This window comes from Athene cunicularia (assembly GCF_003259725.1).
Source record: "Athene cunicularia isolate RWA chromosome 10 unlocalized genomic scaffold, athCun1 chr10_part1, whole genome shotgun sequence".
NCBI lineage: Eukaryota > Metazoa > Chordata > Aves > Strigiformes > Strigidae > Athene > Athene cunicularia.
Genome location: NW_020799112.1, coordinates 5424605 through 5444113, shown reverse-complemented (window position 1 = coordinate 5444113; position 19509 = coordinate 5424605). Strand labels below are relative to the sequence as shown.

The 19509-nt window shown below is 39.0% G+C and overlaps 1 protein-coding gene across 1 annotated transcript in view; it reads right to left on the bottom strand.

Moving 5' to 3' along the window:
• Nucleotides 1-19509, bottom strand: part of ANXA2 (annexin A2) — a 38453-nt gene that overhangs the window by 9006 nt on the left and 9938 nt on the right. The window contains exons 2-5 of the mRNA XM_026856274.1: nucleotides 15418-15477; nucleotides 11333-11432; nucleotides 3748-3842; nucleotides 487-600 (exon numbers count right to left, since the gene is read on the bottom strand). Of these exons, the coding sequence (XP_026712075.1) occupies nucleotides 487-600; nucleotides 3748-3842; nucleotides 11333-11432; nucleotides 15418-15465 (357 nt within the window). The 5' untranslated portion in view covers nucleotides 15466-15477. The remainder of the gene's footprint in view (nucleotides 1-486; nucleotides 601-3747; nucleotides 3843-11332; nucleotides 11433-15417; nucleotides 15478-19509) is intronic.

Sequence of the window (19509 nt, the reverse complement as noted above, 5' to 3'; positions counted from 1 at the left end):
TGCTTTTAACACCTCATCCTTCTCCTCCTGTTCCACACAGAGGCAGGTCTGGTACAGGTTGTTCTTTCAGTGATATGACCCAATAACTGGAAACTACTATTTAAGCCTATAAATGCTAGCGAAGGATTTAATGGCTCCAGCTAACAGCTGCTATCTTAATGGTTTTTTTGTAGTATGAATCTGCATATTGTTTTTAAGAGCAGTCAGCAAAGCAGCAACCAGACAGAGCAGCCTATCAGTTATTCCTGACCTGATAAAAATTATTTTTTTCCTTACAGGGAGGATTTAATTAACAGCTTTAAAATCACATGGTTCCAGAATTTCTCTCATTTTGGATGCCTTGTGGCTGGATACTTAAAACTTCAGTACTAAAAAAATAATGATCAGTGGACATGTTTGAAAACTGTGGCCTTGGATGTGAAGTCCATTGTCATTCTTGAGACAGCGACATCAGACTAACATACTTAAATTTGAAAGCTAATTTACCTTCATGGCAGCTTTCAGTTCAGAGGCATCATACTGCGCTGGTGTCTTCAGCAAGCCCAAGATCACTGCCTCCAAATGACCCGACAGTGCAGACTTGAGTGCTGCAGAAAGTTCCTGTAAAAAAGGAGGGATGATGGAAGAAAAAAATTAAAGCTCACTTCTGATCTCCAGAGAATTTAGCCTGTAGTGCTTTAAGTCTCCAAGGCTGCAACAGTGCTTCTAACACAATTGACAAGGAAACAGAACATAAAGAGCTTTTCTTTTGTGAAAGCCTAAGAAAGAAATTAGGGCAAAGGAATTTTTTCTCATCCTTTGAAAATAAGAAGAAATCCACTGGTGGCTGACAGAGTGCTGGGAAGCATGGTGCAGACACATCTGAACAGCTCCGCTCCAGTCTTGAAGCACTGACACTTTGTTGGAGCTAACAAGCACAGATGGATCTGAGTTTGACTCCCTGTGGTCAGCACTTCTCCATCATACTCCCATAGTTTTCCCTGTAGCACTGTATTATTTGTGTTTTTCCTATTACCCCAGCCCTTTACTAGCTGAGACATCGGAAAATTGACTGCACAGTTATTCCACTGTACAGGCCCAGTTCCCAAGCAGCTAGCTGAAGAAAAAGTTGTCCCTGAGCACAGAAAAATTATCCCTGTCTTCAAGGCAACTATCAGAAGAACATAAGCAAAGTCTCTATTGTTAATTGTCAGTCAATCCTAGAAAAAGAAACAGTCAAGTATGTTCACTTCACAGGACGCATGCAAATCTGTAGCAAATAAAGTCAGAGGCACGTCCTCTTTTAAAGGTTTCAGATGCAACTTGAATAATTTAATTATCAGTTTCACTGTAGTGTACTTACAAAGTCAGAATCCCTGGGATCAAGTCTGGGGTTCACACAGATCAGTGTATTCCCTAAGCTGAAGTTAAGTCTGCAGCATTCAGAATAGAATTTCTGCATTTCAATTGAGGGTTTCTACACTAACAGTTTGTAAGCTGGAGGGGTAGGGGAAATAGGGGTAGAACTGCAGAGAATTTTGTACCAGAGGGATAAAGAGCCAAGGCACTTAGTTAATTTCCAAAGTCACCCCACCCATTTAATCCAGGCACTAATACATGCCAATACTGTATGCACTTACTGCATGGATTGAGCAAGACAGTGAATGGGGGGTTGGGGTATCCAGCTGCTTTTGTCTAAGAAACACTTTAGTACACTAACTCAATTTTGGATACAATGCTCCATCATTTATTTGCATGAAAACAGGTTCTTCAGACATCAGCAAAGATACTGCACATCTCTAATAAGTTTTAGGACAATGCCATGAATTCCAATTAGCTGAGAGAAGTTTTTGCAATCTTTGCACTTTGGTATGAAGGCTGAAGGAAATACAAATCACTACAGCAGGATTTACCAAAATAACTGCAATAAAGCACCTCAAACTGAACCCAGCACCTGCCCTCATATTAGTAGGCTTCTGGAGAAAAAAGCTCTTCTCCCCCTGCCAGGAAAGCAGGGTCTCCATTCCGCTGGTTTTTGCCATGGCTAGGAGCACTCAAAGAGAGAAATAGGAAGCAGATAACTGACAGATATCATTAATTTCTAAAATAATTAAATTAATAAATTAATCATTAATTTATAAATAGCAAAGAAAAAGTTTTACTAAGTGTTCCAAATGAGCATCTGGATATTAACAGTTGATCGAAGTTAGAGATTTTTGGTGGCAGTTAGGACTGACCAGACACATATGAAGACACACATGCAGAACCCCCAGTGTTCACTGGTAGATCCATTAATGCTAGTGATGGGGTAAGGCTACACAGATCAAACACCATTCCTCAAGATAGTTTCCATTAGACACAGCTCAACTCAAAGGAATAGAGGTAGATCTGTGAGACTTTTTAAAATTATAATGATCTACTGAGAAATCCTGCAACACACAATACAAGCAGCCTAGTACAACACAACCCATTGCCAAAGAAAACCATAAGATACTGTCCCTGGAAGATATACATACATGTCTTTTCATATCCCACTTCCTCCTCTCTTGCCATTCACTTGTTTATTTCACTGAGTGGTTTCTACTGCAAACTTCCATTGTTTCTACAGACTAATTCTTTGGCACATGTTAAACTTGATACATTCAGTTTGCTCTTGGGTCGCAGTAAGGAAAAAAGGTGAGAAAGAAACAGATGAAAAAAGTTGTGGATATTCTTGCCTGTGCATTTTCATGGTCATGCAAAACATTTAACAAAGCTTTAAGTGACACATTTCACTACTAGAGTCCGCTTATATGCAGGAGTCTCCCAGTGCCCACAGAGCACGACCACCAGGGTGCAGACAGGTGCATCCATGCATGTGTCCAACTGGTGCGTGCCTCTGCATGTGCCTCTATCAGCCATGCATAAAAGTTGGTGCATTTCCAAAATTTAACTCTAGATTTACATTTGGTTTCAGATGAGCATTCTGGGATGCTACTGGAGGACTACCATCTGGAGTATGGCAAACCTGAAAGAGATACATTCATCATAATCCCAAATCTATAAAAGTTTCCTCATTTTCATGGCATAAAACTTCAATTATAGTAAAACTGTCAAGACTTCAAAAGTCAAGAGAACAGCTCTTGTCTTCCAGATAGCAAGACTCATTATGCAGAATTCTGCACATGTTCTACAGATTTCTCTCCATCAACAGATCAGTACTTGAGCTATTTCTTTACAGGATAATACCTGGTGATATTTCAACTCATTACATGACTTTGTTCTACATCTGCAGTGTTCGTAGAACAACTGACTGCACTCTGTTATCATTTAAACTGGCTTTGTGAACAGAAACGGAACACTTTTCTTATGCTGAGTTGTCTTAACAAAATCACAAAAAGTTAAAAAGAAAAAAATAAATCCCCTAAAGCACCTTTTCCTTCAACCTGAGACATTTCATGTCTATGGCTTTTCACTATTGTTTAGCATTTTTCACCAGGGAATCCTGTGGCTGGCTGGCTGGTGTATCACCCATCATGATTTCTGGAGGTGCTAGGAAACCACTGTCTCCAACAGGTTTCAGTCCCAGTTGTGCATACTCAACAAATCTGGAAGTCCCACCAGTCCTAAACTGTGGCTGCATGGACAAAGGAGACTCACCTTTAATTTTAGTGAAAAGACAAACCAAATAATACTTATATCAGTTTGCATCCACTTATCCGTGAAACACGCAAGCCCTGAAAAATCTATCTACAAGAAGAATATTGGTATTTCATCATATTTCACTACCTTTTTGGTTCTTCTCTGATAGGCAAAAGCAATGTCCTGCCTCTGTTCATTGCTGCGGTTTGTCAGGATGTTGATGATGGTGACCTCATCCACACCTACAAAGACATAAGACAAAGAGTTAAACAAACTTCCTTGTTACTGTTCTTTTTGTATTAGTGCGTTCTCCAGCGCTGAGAACACAGCATATACGCTGTCTGGGGTGGAGCTCAACAGCTCTCATTAGTTAGTATATGTCATGTCCTGCTCTTGGAGAAAGGGCAACCAATTACAGCCCAAATTTTTGATGCAGTGCAGATTTTTGTGTACACAGGCATGTATATACCTCAACAAAATCCAGTTTGTGACCAGCTTTGCTACGTCTGTTTTCTGCTTCACTTGTGTGTCTGTGTACTTGTGTTCAGTCATGCGGTATTCCGCAAAAAGTTGCTCAAGAATACAGGCTTTAAAACTGACATGAACTCGTACTTACTAAAGCTTGCCCTGTCATGTTGGTAGAGTATTTCATTTAAACCTTCTTCATAAAGCTGTTATATTTTCTACTTAATCCATAGTCACTTAACTATCACTCCAAACACAAAAATGGGAAAATGGAACAGTATATTTCATTCTCCCAGCAGTTCAGAGGCTCAGAAGACAGAACGGGTGTTTGACACAGGAAGAACTATGTTATGTGCTACTTTTCTTGAAATTATCACTCAAAGATCCATACTGAGTTTTAACTAGCATGCCTATAGGACTTAAAAGATAAACTGGAAGTTTGAGCATCTAAGTAAGCCAGCTATGTATCAGTAAAGGTTCAGTTTTAGGAGAAGTTTTCCAAATTCACACACTTAAACGCAGGCTGAATGCAAAGAGATCACTAAGACTGTATGTTAAAAGCCAACACATGCATCTAGGGTTAGACACTCTGGCTGTCAGTGGAACCTAATGCACACCACAGCTTTAGATCCCGTAGAGGTCATCACTGCAGGCCAATGCATACAGAGAAAAAGCTTTGATGTGGTACAGGAAGCGGGATTTCCAGATGTTATCTCCTAGATACAGCTAGCTACTCTATGTTCTTTCCAATGCAGGCAGCATCTTTGACTTTTCCACTTGCTCCTGCCTAATGCTACTAACTTGCACTTCAGATTTCCTCTTATTTTCCCCACTTCACTTGCTGCTTTCAAACTGGATTCTCCTGAACTTGCATTCTTTGAACTGGCACAGTTCTTCCTCTGATCACAATTCTTATTTGCAGCTTGGTCTTGGCAGCTTAAAAGATGTCCCAGATCCTGGTTGAACTGGAGGCTCTTGAGCTTCTCGAGATGAACCTGGAGCATCTGACTTATCTCTGTATCCTGTGATAGGGCTCTAACCCAAGGGACATAAAATTACAACACCCTGCAAACATCCATGTCTCTCAAAGCACTCTCTGCAAGGACAGCTACCTTTTGTTCATTCCCATCCACAGAAAAAAAGTCAAACAAACTGTATTTATATTCCTTTAACTGAGCATTACAGTTATATTAAATAGTTTCTCTTACTATGAGAGCTTACAGAAACTGCAAGAAGTCAGTCTCCATTACTCAAAGGAAAATGTTTAGAAATGCAAGTCCTCTGCCACAAGGTAAAACAAAAGAATTGTTACCAAGAGATACAGAGCAGCCAGGGGGGGAAAAAAAAAAAAAAAAAAAAAATCTCCACAAAAGGGTTGAAGTAACAAATAAGAAAAACTGTGCCACACTTTGACACTGAATGTATCTGAAAAGAACTGAAAAGGTCAGCCCAGGTGTACTTAATCAAATGGTGGATGAAATTTCCAAAGGCCTTCGTGAGGACACACTAGCTTGTTCAAGTAAAATCTCATTTTGAATTTCATTTTCTTACTCTGTTTAAAAAAGGAAACACAACTATGTTTTTGTAGGGCAGTTATAATATTTTCCTCGAATGCTTTGTAAAAAGATGCAAGTGAAAGAATTTGTGTAGCCTTCCCTGATTCTCCAATGCACGTTTGTGTCTGTATCACTGAATTCAGCCCCTAGGTAAAATGTCCATTTGTATCTCATGTACATTATCGGTTAACCAAAGCTGTCCGGAAAGCACAGGTGGAAACTGACTGCACAGCTGGAAGTAATGTCCAGATAATGAAGTCTTCCAAACAGAAGAGTTAGCATAACTTATAAATGGATGGACAGAGGAGACAGCTAGAAAAGCTCTCATTGTTAGCTCAAATATCAAGCTAACCTACAGCTATACCATGTAACCATTTGGTTTGGACTATTTCCAGACTGACTGGATGAAGCTTAGAAGAAGCAAAACTCTTTCTAAATATTGAATGTCTATTACAGTGCATATTGTTCTGCAATGTAAAAATAATGTCTAATTAGTTCTTTTTTTCTGGTGAGTTGCACGCCAAGTTTTGAAGGAAATAAATAGGTGGCTCTAATTTAGAGGTCAGAACAAGCCTAGAGTTTTGACTCGGGTCTGTCCATATACTGCAAGTATTATGAATAGCTTCTTTCACATTTGCAAACACACTGGGGTAAATGATGATTTTTTGTATAAAAACCAGAAAGTAAGAACTGGATCAGCAGCTACTAGCAGGACTCAGAACCCTGCCAGAATCCATCTACATTTATTTTCCTTATTACTGAGACCAACCTCACAGCAACTTGAAACAAAGGACTGCAACAGATATAAAATTAATCATATCAAGTGAATGTTGCACAAGACCTTTTAGCCCCTAGCTACAGAATCTAAAATGATGGCTCAAATCCAAAATTCCTTTCTCCCTTTTCACCACATTTTTCGTGAGGAAATACTGTACTTGATAGCCTTACATCCTTAGCTCATGCTGAGGCAGACCTACATCAGTGCTCTTATTCTCACAAGCTTGGCCTGCAAAAGTCATAAAGCCCTGGAAAACACCGTATGTCTTAGTTACAAATTTTGGTTTGAAAACATGCTGACTGCACATTTTAGCCATAATCTACTCCTGCACATTTGAAAATGTTTCCATTTTATAAAAGAAAACAAATTATCCCAGTCCAGAAATGGCCACAGAGACAGACACGCAGAAGTTCAGCCTTTCAGCTGTTGCAGGGCCACAACATAAGCCAATGTCTTAGGCTTTTTAATAAATTCTAAATTTAAACCATTCTTGGCATTCAAAAAAGGTAAATGACATTTTCAAGTTTTATCACAACTGTGGTAGATTAGAAGCCCACAAATGCCTGCATCCAAGATTCTTATTCATACACTTTGTGGATGGAAATATAAGGTTAACTCATTGCTCTGGCATTTAGTGGAAAATAAGTGCTTGTATTCACACTTGGGAATCATGCTGCATGGACAGGATGCTGACTCACATCTGCTGAGGTGGGGTAGAGCAGGAGAGCAGCTCAAACATTTTTCTCTGCTGTTCACTGAAATCTCTGGAAGTTTCAGGGTAATGAAACAAAAATTTATTTCCAAATTAATTCTGACTGGGCAGATTTTATCAGTGCATTTCTATCGATGGGCAACTGAAAATCAGACATTTTGGCTCACAAATTTTTTTTAAAACAAGAAAATTCCCTGCAAATGGATATGTATTTGATAGGAGAGGAAAGAAAAAAACATAGATCTTAAAAAAAACCAACCCAGCCCTCAACCCTCTGATTAATAACAACTTTTCTTCTAAAAGAGTCAATCTATTGCATTGGTGAGATGACAGTGGCTCAATCCATAAAAAAAGATGAAATTAGCATAACCAGAATGATCAGTTAAGAGTTTTTAATTTTTTGGTTTAAAGGATACTGTACTTGAATTTTCATGGGCCAAAGCAACAGCACCAGCACTGTTCTCAACAAAATGGATGAAATGGACAGCCACTTAACTTTCCAGGATGAGGTGAGAACAGAGCTAACATACGTTCATTCTACAAGAGCTGGCATACATTCATTCACTTCATTTACTAGAAGTCTGTTCTCTTAAATTTCATTGTCGAAGACAGCACAGACAGAATACAAGAAGCGATCTCTATCTTAACAGCATCTAGGTACTAGAGAGATCATCAATCTGCATGAATGAATGAAATGGGACTGCAGCTGGCCTCGAATTATTATTGGAAGACGTATACGATTAGCCCTTGTGAGACCTCAACACCATTTTGTATCTGGTACCAACACAGTCCCTCAGACTATTTGATTGAGCTCATTATCTGCAGTGTCTTATCTTCCTTGGATAAAATTCTGATCCCGCTGAAGTCAAAGGAAAAAATTTTAGATAAAATAAGACCATAATTACAGCTGTGCAATTTTGCTTAGTAAGATTTCACCAAACCCAAACCATGTTGCAATGAGATATTTCTTCATTGATCCTATAATATTCTGAACAAGTGACCAACACAGCTTTGTGAATTTCAGGCACTATCCTTCCCCACCAGCTTGCCAGCAGATTTCCTCTGAACTTTTACTTCGTAACATTAAAAACTCTGTTAAAAGGTATGGGCATGTTGGATATCCATATAAACAAATTCACTATATAAACCGTGATTCAATCTTACAGAAGACCCCTGTTATGGTTTGCACCTCATCATTTTACCAGTTTCTGGATAATAAGTTTATTACAGATGCATGTTCTGAGCACTTTCATACAACAAACCTGTGTTTGAATTCTGCCAGTCATGAAATAATAAAGTATACCATGAGACCTCAATGAAAGGTTGTGGGTTTAGGTTGCAACTAATTAACTACTCACAACATTGTCTGACAATAAAATTATTTAATAAAGTATTTGAGACACACAAAGTCACAATGCTAGGGAGTAACTCTGAAACACAAGAGACACTTCTTTCCTACAAAGAATTAGAAGGAAACCGAACATATGCTGTTAGTACTCTTCTAAGCCCCAGTAAACACAGCACAGCATTTCCCACAGATCCCACATATATAGAGAAGAACAGCCAGACACTCTACTTCAGATCTTTGCCATAAAATGTTGTTGTTTAGCTGTTGTTTAGCCAGCAAAAATAAGTTTTCTTCATTTTACACATAATCCACAAAATGGGTATCATGACTCTGATTCAGGGAATTTGCATTACTGGGAAACAGCTGGATAATTAATTAGATGGCAGCTTTTCAAAACTGGCCTGCTCTGACCGCAAATACCATACTTGCATATTGTTTATATAAAAATGCAGAAGGTATACGCAAATGATTTTTCCCAGAGGTAAAATTCCACAGAATATAATTTCCATCATACTGCTATAAAGGATACAATCTGAAAGACTACTTTGATTATTGTGAAATACTGGCCCGTTATAGCATGCAAAGACCTACATTTTTGAAACAAGAAAAGGCACGGGTTTCAGATACCAGGAGTCCTTTATCCTCTATAAAGCCCCCAAAATGCTTTGTTCTTAAGTTCATTTTTTTTTTAAACTGACCAACTCAACCACAGAAAGAGCTTGCATATGTATTTATAACCTGTTATATTGCTCTCACCATCTTAAAACAAGATGAACAAATTATATTAATCTTTACAATTCTATGGTCATTGTTTATTTCTACCTTCCACATACAATGCAAACTACTTGCTAGAGAACTGGTGATACTTACTAGGAAAGAGGCAGCTGCTGGGGTATGTACTGTTTGTTCATTGTGACTGATGTATTATTAGCTCAAAAACTATGAAGATATTTCCCAGAAATATTTTTAAACATTATCTTGCAGAATTTCCCTGTGTAGCTGTTTACATCACTGTTTGTGGAAAACCAATTCTCATCTGGATGATTGAGAATTTTTATTTGGAAAAAAACACATATATTTTAAAGAGTTCACATTTTCAATTAGCAGACAAAAATATGTAGCCAAGCATTCAAAGTGCAAGGAAACAGTAGCTAGAAGAAGGGTCCTAACACTCTTGTTCTTTATTTCCTCCAGGAGTACCTCCTTTGAGAGACTTAATGAAAGATTCAGGTTTAAAACCATAAAGACATTCTTCCCTTTAAAGCCACATTCCCCAAAAAAGCTCCTGGATAACAAGCTAATAAGAAGAGGTAAGATCAATCCTACAAACATGCAGATCCATGAATAATTTCTCTATTATTTGTTCAGTGTTGGGAATCATCTCTCTAATGAAATGTTCCTGTGTATCTTAAAAGCAAACTCAGCAAACTGATTATCTTTGCTAAAAGAAAGTGAAAAAAACAACATGAGCTTGACTTTCCTGACTGGAGAAGCTTTTGTACTGCCTAGGATATTGCAATTTCCTTCTGCATGAATTAACAGCTTCAGTGTTAAAATGTGGAAATTTGTACCTATCCTGAAAGTGACGGTATATTTGACATGTTTATATTTGCCCTATAATCAGAGCTGTAAAAAATTATTAAGTCTAGACAAAACTCTACATACACACAAGGCATCTTCTGCCAAATGTGAAGACATTTACTTGTCTCTTGCAGGATTTTTTAAAATAAAAACAAACTATAAAGTGATTCAAAATCAGAACTGAACCTACTTTAATGAGCAGACAAGGGATTTCTCCAGTTTAATTAAGAAATCTTGCGAAAGGAAGCCTCATGCTTGTTAGGGAGGGGCAATATTTTACATTTTATAGCAAGTCAAACATGTGCTTTGTTGGCACCGATGGAAGACTCTTCATTTCTTTGTGATGAGAAACTGTTTGGCTTTTTAATTTCTCCCTTCCCTGACATGGAGGCAAAAGATTTGGCAGTTCCAGCTACACCCAGCTGTTGCTTCTCTGGCCTGGAGGAAGTGTGGAGAGCGTGGCACACCCTTTCTTTGTTACAGAGCAGGACAAGGATGGAGGATCACTACTCTGGGAGTACCACCAAGGTACTACTGCAGAGATGCAGCTCATACTCCTTGCACTCCTTATTGTTTCAGTATACCAGGCTTTTCCACACAGCTGCATCTCTCCCCTGCTCCATCATGGTCTCCTACCAGTCAGTGGAAGTGGTTGATCCCTGCATTGATACAAGGAGATGGAAGCCTACCCGAGAGCTCAGAGAAAGAGAGGACTCTCACATTGCCCTGCCCCTGAAATACTGCAATATCATTTCAGAAACTAGATTCTGTTGTTTCTAGGAACTTCTTTGACCTCAAATGAATGTAAGATACATGAGCATTTAGGTTCAAAACCCAGAAGAAAAGTGTTTGCATCATTCCTATTCCGCTGTCTGGAGAGCTGAAAGAGAGAAAAAAAAATGTCCAATCCAGTAGAAATCATGATTCAGAGCTTAGTCTCAAATCACTGCCACAGAAGTTGACACTTCATTCTCAGTGGCAGAATAGTAGAATTTGAAGTACTGACGAGTCAAGAAACTCAAGTGAATCAAGTGGACGTTTTCAGTGATAACCTCAACAATGCTTGGCTACAAACTTTAAAAGCATATTCAAAGCATGCATTTACAGAGTTTAGCATAACTCGGACAAGATTTCATCAGTGAGATCTGAGAAATCCAAGACTTCTGAAAATACATATCCCGGAGTAAGGATATTAAAACATTGGTCTTGAGACAGAGTACTTTTTTTTTTTTTTTTGCACACCAGCATTCTACCTTATAAGCAGAATCAAAGCCACAGCCCATGTTCCTCACCTTTGGTCTTGATGGCTGTTTCCAGGGCTGCAGCATCCCGGTCAGCATCAAAATTTGAGTAGGCCTTAACTGTGGCATATGCACTTGGTGGGAGAGAATGCTAGAAGAAGAAAAAACAACCTCAAAGTTAAACCATGTAATCCTGTCCTTGCTGCAGTTAATAAAACACGTGCCTCTTAGTTAACTGGTATTTAGCCAAATTCTTAAACTACCATTGGGTATCTGTGAAAATGGAATTCTGTTAAGAACCACCAAATTCTGTTCTCTTGATGTGTATTGTCCAGGAATCTACTCACAGCCCTGCTTATTACAGCAAATAATATATACAAATAGATATTATATATTATGGCAGCAAAAATCTAACACGTTCCAAGTTTACTCACTAAACCTCAGTCTTCTAAAAATGTGGAGTTTTCTGGCTAGATCTGAAGGAAACTGACTACAGAAAGCTAATTCAAAGAAAATTTAAGTCTGAAGTATTATTAGAACATGTTTTGTGTCCTATATTATGGACTTTAAGGGTAATACAAAAATAAATCTTTTTAAACCTATAGTTCTAGAAAGCAGAAGTTACTCAATCTTTTGAAGCTCTACACCTGCAGATACTTAAGCAGCACGAGGCTAATAAAAACATTTGACATTTCAAATCACCTCTGCTAAAAATAAGGGGACTTGCAGGTAAGTTCACTCAGTAAACAGCTGCAACATGTTATAAGTTACCAGACTTTATCAGCTGTTTATTACTAGCCTCTCCTGGGGATTAAAACTTCAAACAGGTGGTCACCAGAATAGAGATTCAACTCTTCTCAGCTGTTCAAGTGTAAACTCACAGTTCAGATAGTGTCACTCCCCATGGGCAGACTAAACTAAACCACAGATTTTCATATAAGTAGCTGAGAAATATTCACAAATCCCACTCTGCTAAATTCAATTTAGAGACCTAAACCTTGGTCAGAAAGGTGTAGTGACTAACACCTGAAATTGCCATAGCTGTTTCCTAAGTGAATGACTACGCTTTCTTGGTAAAGATCCCCAGAAACTTTTGTTTCAGTCCCTAATTCCAGCAGAAAGCTGGGTTTGTAAATAGGACTAAGCTATTTTAATATCCCTGGAGACTCTTTTTACATGCAAATTTTTAATAGGACAAATTTTAACTAAAAAATTTGATAGTTTTTGACTACATTTAACTCTGTCCTGTAGAGGTAGGTCACACTGTCCTGAAGAGGTTCCTCTGGCAGCAACCACTGTCCCTTCTTGAGACAGACTGCGTTATGCTATAGAGACGGGAAGGCAAAAAAACGCCAATAAACCGAACCATTCTTCCTTTTGTCTCTTACCATCAGCTCAGTTTAGCAAAGTGGCCCCAGTTTGGCCCCCAGCCACACCACAAAACACAGCCTTTCCTGTTAGCAGATCAAATTGCTAACAGGAACAGTAAATGGAGATGTGCAATGCAACCTCAGAGAAATCTGTGTGCCTGAAAGAGTCCTTAACCAAAGCCCATTCGTATACACAATCAGGTGGGACTTCTACCTAATTAACCATCCCTGCTGATAATCTGAAGCAAGCTGGCTGGTAAGCTTGGCTGAGTGGGCACCCCTCCTTCCACCCAGCATTTAGTTTTTTCTGAGTCATTTGGCCAGAGTATTCGACTGTAAGATGATATCATACACTGAGAAAATACAAAGCATATTTGCAGTTTGGGAGCCATCTTTCCCTCTGTCCTTCCACCCAGTGCATGCAACGAGTTGGATTCAGATCCTCTGACATTGTTCAAAGGACCCAGGAAGCACCATGTATATCTGTACACTCAGAAAATACAGAAACCTTCTGCTGGCTACTCTAACAGTAAATGGACCATCTTCAAACTCAGCATCCACAAAGACTGTGCTTTACTCTCTCAGATTAATGTCTTAAGTACTTCAGTGGAGCAGACACAGGTCTTATCAGGGTGATTATTCTACCCATGACAGCCAGGCACTTAAATTCCAAACTATATGGTCTCAGATTACTCTGGTACACTACTGTACCATAGTACTAGTACTTCAGACAAGAGTTTTTCCAACTGACTTTCCATTCAACACAAAATTTTCTAGGATGTCGCATTAAAAGTCCAGCTTGTGTAGCTAGCTGCACAAGCAGTCTGGGTCAGACTAAAGCAGAGAAAGATTTTTTTTTTAATTCCCACATATCTAGTGTGCTTCAGAGGTCCTCCAACTGGTTTACTGCCTCCAAGCTTGATAAATTCAATCCTACTGGGAAGAGCAGAACATGAAGGAGAAGTATATATCACTAGCAGGAATGCTGAGGAGGCTTAATTTCTTTTAAAAAACCCAGGATCCTTACAAGGTATCTACATCTCAGTACTCCCTGTCCTCAAAAAAAATGACAGTCATGTTTGAAAACTGACTAACTTATAAAGTAACCTATAAAGTGTTGACTAAAATACAGACTTCCAATTCTCAGTGCAAAGATGGAGCACATGATGAAGCACAACAGCAAGATCTTGGTTACAGAATCTTTCTATATTCTCTTATGGATAGATATAGAAACTGCAAACATAGATTAACTTCAGCTCAACTCCCTCCTTTCCTTAAAAGGAGGAGCAGATAATACCAGCCTGAAGCAAGCAGGCCAGTTTCTTCATCTTGAAACAAACCAGTTGCTGTACCACTGATGCAGAATGCACAAATTCCTTATTGCACAAGACAAGACTTGGGTTCAGCTGCAACCATTCTAAACCCTCAAGGTTAAAAACTTTTTTTTGAGCAAAATGGGTGGTTGAAGTACTGTGTTTAACACCAGTTAACTTGCTGAATCATTGCTTAGGGGAACTGGCAAACCCTTTATGCAAAGTAGCTCAATAATTGTGGCTTCCAACTTGGGACCTACAGAACAAGCCAGCTGCCCAGTATTTCTTATACTCTATGGCAGGATTTCTGATGAAAATGCTGGCATGGAACAGCACTCAAATTTGACTTTTGCAACTACTCACAAGCATCGTGGAAGAAACATTTAGGCCCTTGAGAGCAGATTGCCCAAATATTATTCCAAAAGTAATTCTCCATTGAAGCAAACACAGCCAAGAAATCTGAAGAGTTGACTGGTTTTGCCATACAAAATCAGCTTTGCTACTTACCTACAGTGCTCTAGACAGTTCTTTGCAATAGCTCTTTCACAAATTTATTTCACAACAAGTAACAAAACTAGGCAAAAAGTTTGCCTGTACCAAGCTCAGATCTGGAGTTACCGGCTATAAAACTTAAAAGTGTAGCAAGTTTATAAGCAATATGATAAAATAACGCAATGGATAGGATTCACTTCCTCTTCAGCGACAATCAGAGCCACAAATTCATGGCATGATATTCTGACACTATACTGGTAACCCTACCATCTAATGTTGCAATGTAAGACATCAGAGTGTGGCTTTCCGGTATTTCAATAAAACTATCAAGCAAGTGCAGATGTGGTAGAAAATACACAATCAAAACAAGGATTCTTTACACTTTTCAAAACAGAAAATGATAAAATAAGTTTGAGAAAATAATTTTTTTCAAGAGGCAGTTTGGTTTTGGTGACAACCAGTACAGGAATGAGATCACCAATATTTTAATTCCTATTAAGTAATATTCTCCATTTTTAGCCAAAAAATAAAAAGAAAAGAAACTCAGAAGGTATCAGCAAAACTGAACATATTTCCATCTTCTCTTATCTTAACTCACTTGTTAAGAGTGTCAACTCATTCTGGAAGAAAGATAGACCACAGATGTGAACTAGCCATTCAGTTTGTCCTGTGATCTCTTTCATACGGTCCAGCACATGAATACTGCTCGTGCTGCGGGCCAGTTAGAACTGTCATTAAATCTAGTCACCTCATATAATTGTCCTTACAGAGCTGCTTTGTAGCTGAAAAACTGATCACTGCTGACTAGGTATTCAGTCAATCTAAGTTCAAATAGAAGAGATGTGTGAAATCTTTTAAACTGTACATCTCAATACAATTGTTGGTAGAGAGTCCTGTAAAAGAAACAAGATGTAGCATTTCAGTAAAACAAACTTTTTTTTGCTTAGATAATAATACTTACATCTCCTTCAAGGCTGAGCTTGCTTAAAATTTCATGGACAGTAGACATCTTGAAAGAATGCTAGAGGAAGAGAAAAAAACCCAAACAAGTAGACTTAAATATATTTACAGTTACATCAGCATGTTATGTAGTCCTGAAACACTGCAGCACTGAATGTGACACAATCCCATGAATCTGCTAATCCCAAGCAAGAAAGCAGATTGAAGAGTTTCCAAGACACACTACCATTAATAATGCAACAGTCAGAGTCTTCATTCTATTGCACAATAAAAATGTATCTTTACTCCTTAAAAACCCCATTTATTCTGCATTTTTAATACTTAAACTTAGGAACTGGAGACTCTCTACCTTAGAAACAGAATCAACTTAAGCCTACAACTAACCCAGTACCAGGAAAATTGTGCAGAAACATTATAGCCTGGTCCAGCTTAAACCAAAAAGCAGCAACAAGTAGTAGCATTTAAATCAGACACTCAATTCCTCAAGTACTCATGGAATACATTGAATCTATTTATATTCATGCAGACATTCTATAAAATCATAATGCTGTTCAATCTTTAATCCTGGACACAGGCCACAAATATCATATGGATTTGTAGTGGCTCCTCAGTAAGAATCACAGGACAAGCTACGGACACCAGTTAGTAACATGACAGTCAGATACTAGGTAATAAGGACTCCTTTAAAATGATAGCTCCACAAGACAGACACACTGAGGGAACACAATCAGTATCACTGCTCCATTGACAGGCCCTGCATAACATCTTACTAACATGTATACAGAGAAACAGGGAAAACCCAACCCTAAAATAGATTATACACATTGCAGAAACACTGATGTGATATCCTTATGTTACAATGTCCTGCCTTTTTTCAACTCTGTTTTCTGGTCAGGGCAGTTTGCCAGAGCTGTACTACTGTTTTACTGGAAGGGTCTCTCCACTAAGGAGGAAATTTTTTCCAAAGGTTATAAGCCAGAGGCAATATTTAAGAGGCTTGATGCATTACCAAAACACTGCTCTCACCTTTCTCTACTGAAAGGACAGACATTGCCACTCACATTACCTTCTAGTTATCCAAGCTGGCACCTGCAACAAACATTATTTTGCCTATTGAAATTAAAGCCTCTTTCTCAGGAACTCTACAATCAAGCTGTAGAGACCATCATCAAACAGGAAAAAGAGTTGGCTTGATAAGAGCTAGGACAGAAAGGACAGCAACAACTCACGGACATTCCACTAACTGGTAACTGAGCCTGAAACCAGAATTGCACTATTTTCAGCCTCACTGGGTGCCACTCCCTTCACTTGCACACTGTCACGGGTTCCCCTCATCCAGCTCCCAGATATCATGCCCTCTGAGCCAACTCCCAGCTGTTGTGCAGCCAGTCCTGCGTATGTCCTTTCGACCGGTTTTCAGATTCTTTTTTTGTCCTCCATCAGTCATTCTTCTGATGGTATCGGGGCATTCTCAGTCAAGCGGTACTAGCTGTCCAGGCAAATTTCCCAGACCAAACTCCTCACCACTCAATCTGAAACCAAGCGCTCAGACAACCAGCAAGAAGTTTGAAATAGTTTCTTAATAATGGAGATCTGGTTAAAACTCTCGAACAAATGTCTATTTTTTGTTTTAGCTCATCTAAATGTCTTGTACACCAAAAGAAAAGCAGAGAAATCCTTACTTTTAGCAGATATATCAAGTGTTATGAGACTAAAACGCAGAAATGCAATTACATGGCTTTTGTAGTGTAACTGCTGTAATCACACCTTTCCTTCACTTCGAATTAAAAAAAAAAATCTTCTGAAGCAACCTAGGTATAAGTGACAAAGGCACCTTTACTTCAAGGAAAAATTAAGATCCCAGGGGAAGAAAAATAAGACAGAGAATGGAAATCACAGTCATGCATCAACTTATTTGAGAATAAATCTTTTTCAGAGCAAAAATTCAACCCAGCCCTTTAAAGATAGGCTGCAGAATTTGTAATAAGCTGTTACCTGCTATTGGCACTATTACCCATGCTGGTTAGAGAGAGATGATATATTACTGAGTAATGAAATGCTTAACATTTACTCTTAATAAAATGAAGTCTGTAACAATGAGACCTTTGTACTCTGACAGCATTACAACCAATACCAGAGATGAGCAACTGAAGTCCTTTGGTCTTGCATGTCACAAAGAACTGAAAAACACCAGTGAAAGCTGAAGCAAAGCAACTGCAGTATAATCTTTCACAAAAAAAAAGAAAAAAAAAATCACTGAAAAGCTTTTTGCAAGACTCCTGTTACTAAATCAATTAAAAACCACATTGAATCAGACTTGTTGGAACAAAAAACATGAATAGAGTCCAGAAACAGAACTAACACACCCTCACGTAGGGCTGGAACTGGGAGGTTCCTATCATCAGCACACAACAATGCTATAGCAACCAACCGCCCATCAGCAGCAAGCTGGCAAAAGAAAAAAATGGGAGTTTTTGCAAGAATCTTTGCAGAGAAAGGTTTTTACTCAGAGAACAAATGCATCTCTTGTCACACCCTGCTTTGTAAGGCACACATATTTGAGGACAGACTCTCACTGTTCTCTGATGGACTAATTTTATCAGATGTAGTTTTGACAAGTTCTGGGTGGGTTTGGACATGTAAATAAAAAATATTTGCACTAACTTGTTCTTCTGTAAAGAAAGATCTGGAAAAGAATCAACTTCTACCTTCCAGCTGTAACCCAATACTTCAATACCTTAAGGCAAGTTTCTACAACTGGTTCTCCTCCTAAATCCACATTATGTAATCCTGAATCATAATGTTATTCTACTAAAAGAGATAGCATCTGTTTTGACCCCACAGTAATCACCGGTTTGCAAATCTGTCATTGTATGGGGCCTGATATATATTCAGTACCTTACCCCTGTAACTGCGTGGTGACAGGGCAGGGTGTGTTTAAAAGCAGCCCCATATCTCAGTTCCCAGGGGCAGCTCACCTACATTACAGCAGAAAAAAACCCAAACCCATGTGATCCATGGAAAAAAGTGTCAGATATGCACAAGCTACTACATTGCTCAATAAGCAGAGTTAGCATTTTAAGAAGCATTTATTATACTCTTGTAGACAGACATTAAACAAAGGGTGTTCCCAGACAACTGAGCCAAGGAAACGGCATCCCTGGAATGAGAGAATGGAAACTTTTTTTACTTGGAGCACATTTGTGTCAGATCTCCAAAAACTAGGGCAAGGCCTGACAACACAGGAGATGAGGAAGAGGGAGGAAGATCCACAGTATCTGCTGTAAAGTAAAATAAGGACTCAAAATCATTCATTCAGATGCAGTGGTAACTGCAGGTAGGAATGAGCCAGGCTGTATCTCCCCAGATCACCCAGTGAGGTGCAGCAGATCATTTAAAGCCACTTCTTAAGGGGAAAAAAAAAAAAGATTTAAAGAAAAGGATTTCAAAACCCATTAAAGCACACTACCACAAACTTATATTAACCATTCTTTTCCACAGAGACTGCTACTAAACCAGGAGATGTTCCATTCCAGGAAGATACTGTGCACATATGAAATTAAGGACTTGTATTTCTTCAAGTTATTCTCACTCCTGAAACTTTTTTTTTTTTTTCTAATCAAGTCAAACTATTCCGTACATTAGGTAATGGAAGCTATAGTCACTAGGGCTGCTTATCACAACTAGCTCTGCCAACAGAAGGCACACGTAGGGATGGATCACTCAAGAGTGCAGAGGTCCCAAAAGATTCTCTGACTCTTGACCTATGTATCAGTCTGCACATCTCTGTGCAGATGCACATTCGAATGTGAGCATAACAGCTAACATTAAACAGAACTAAAGCTGCCATGTAGAAGAAGAACACGAATCATTTCTGCATGACTATCCTGCAATCACTCAGCGTTTCTTCCCGTTAAACACACGGCCGCGTTCCTTCGCCCTACCTCCCCTCCTCACCCGAGGAGGAGGAAGTGGTGTCCGCGCTGACTCACAATCCAGACGGCAGCAGCAACGATTCCGGCGCTGCTCGTGGCCGGGCAGGGCGGGAGCGCCGTGCCCAAGCCTGGCTCTGCGGGCAAGGGACGGCGCCGGG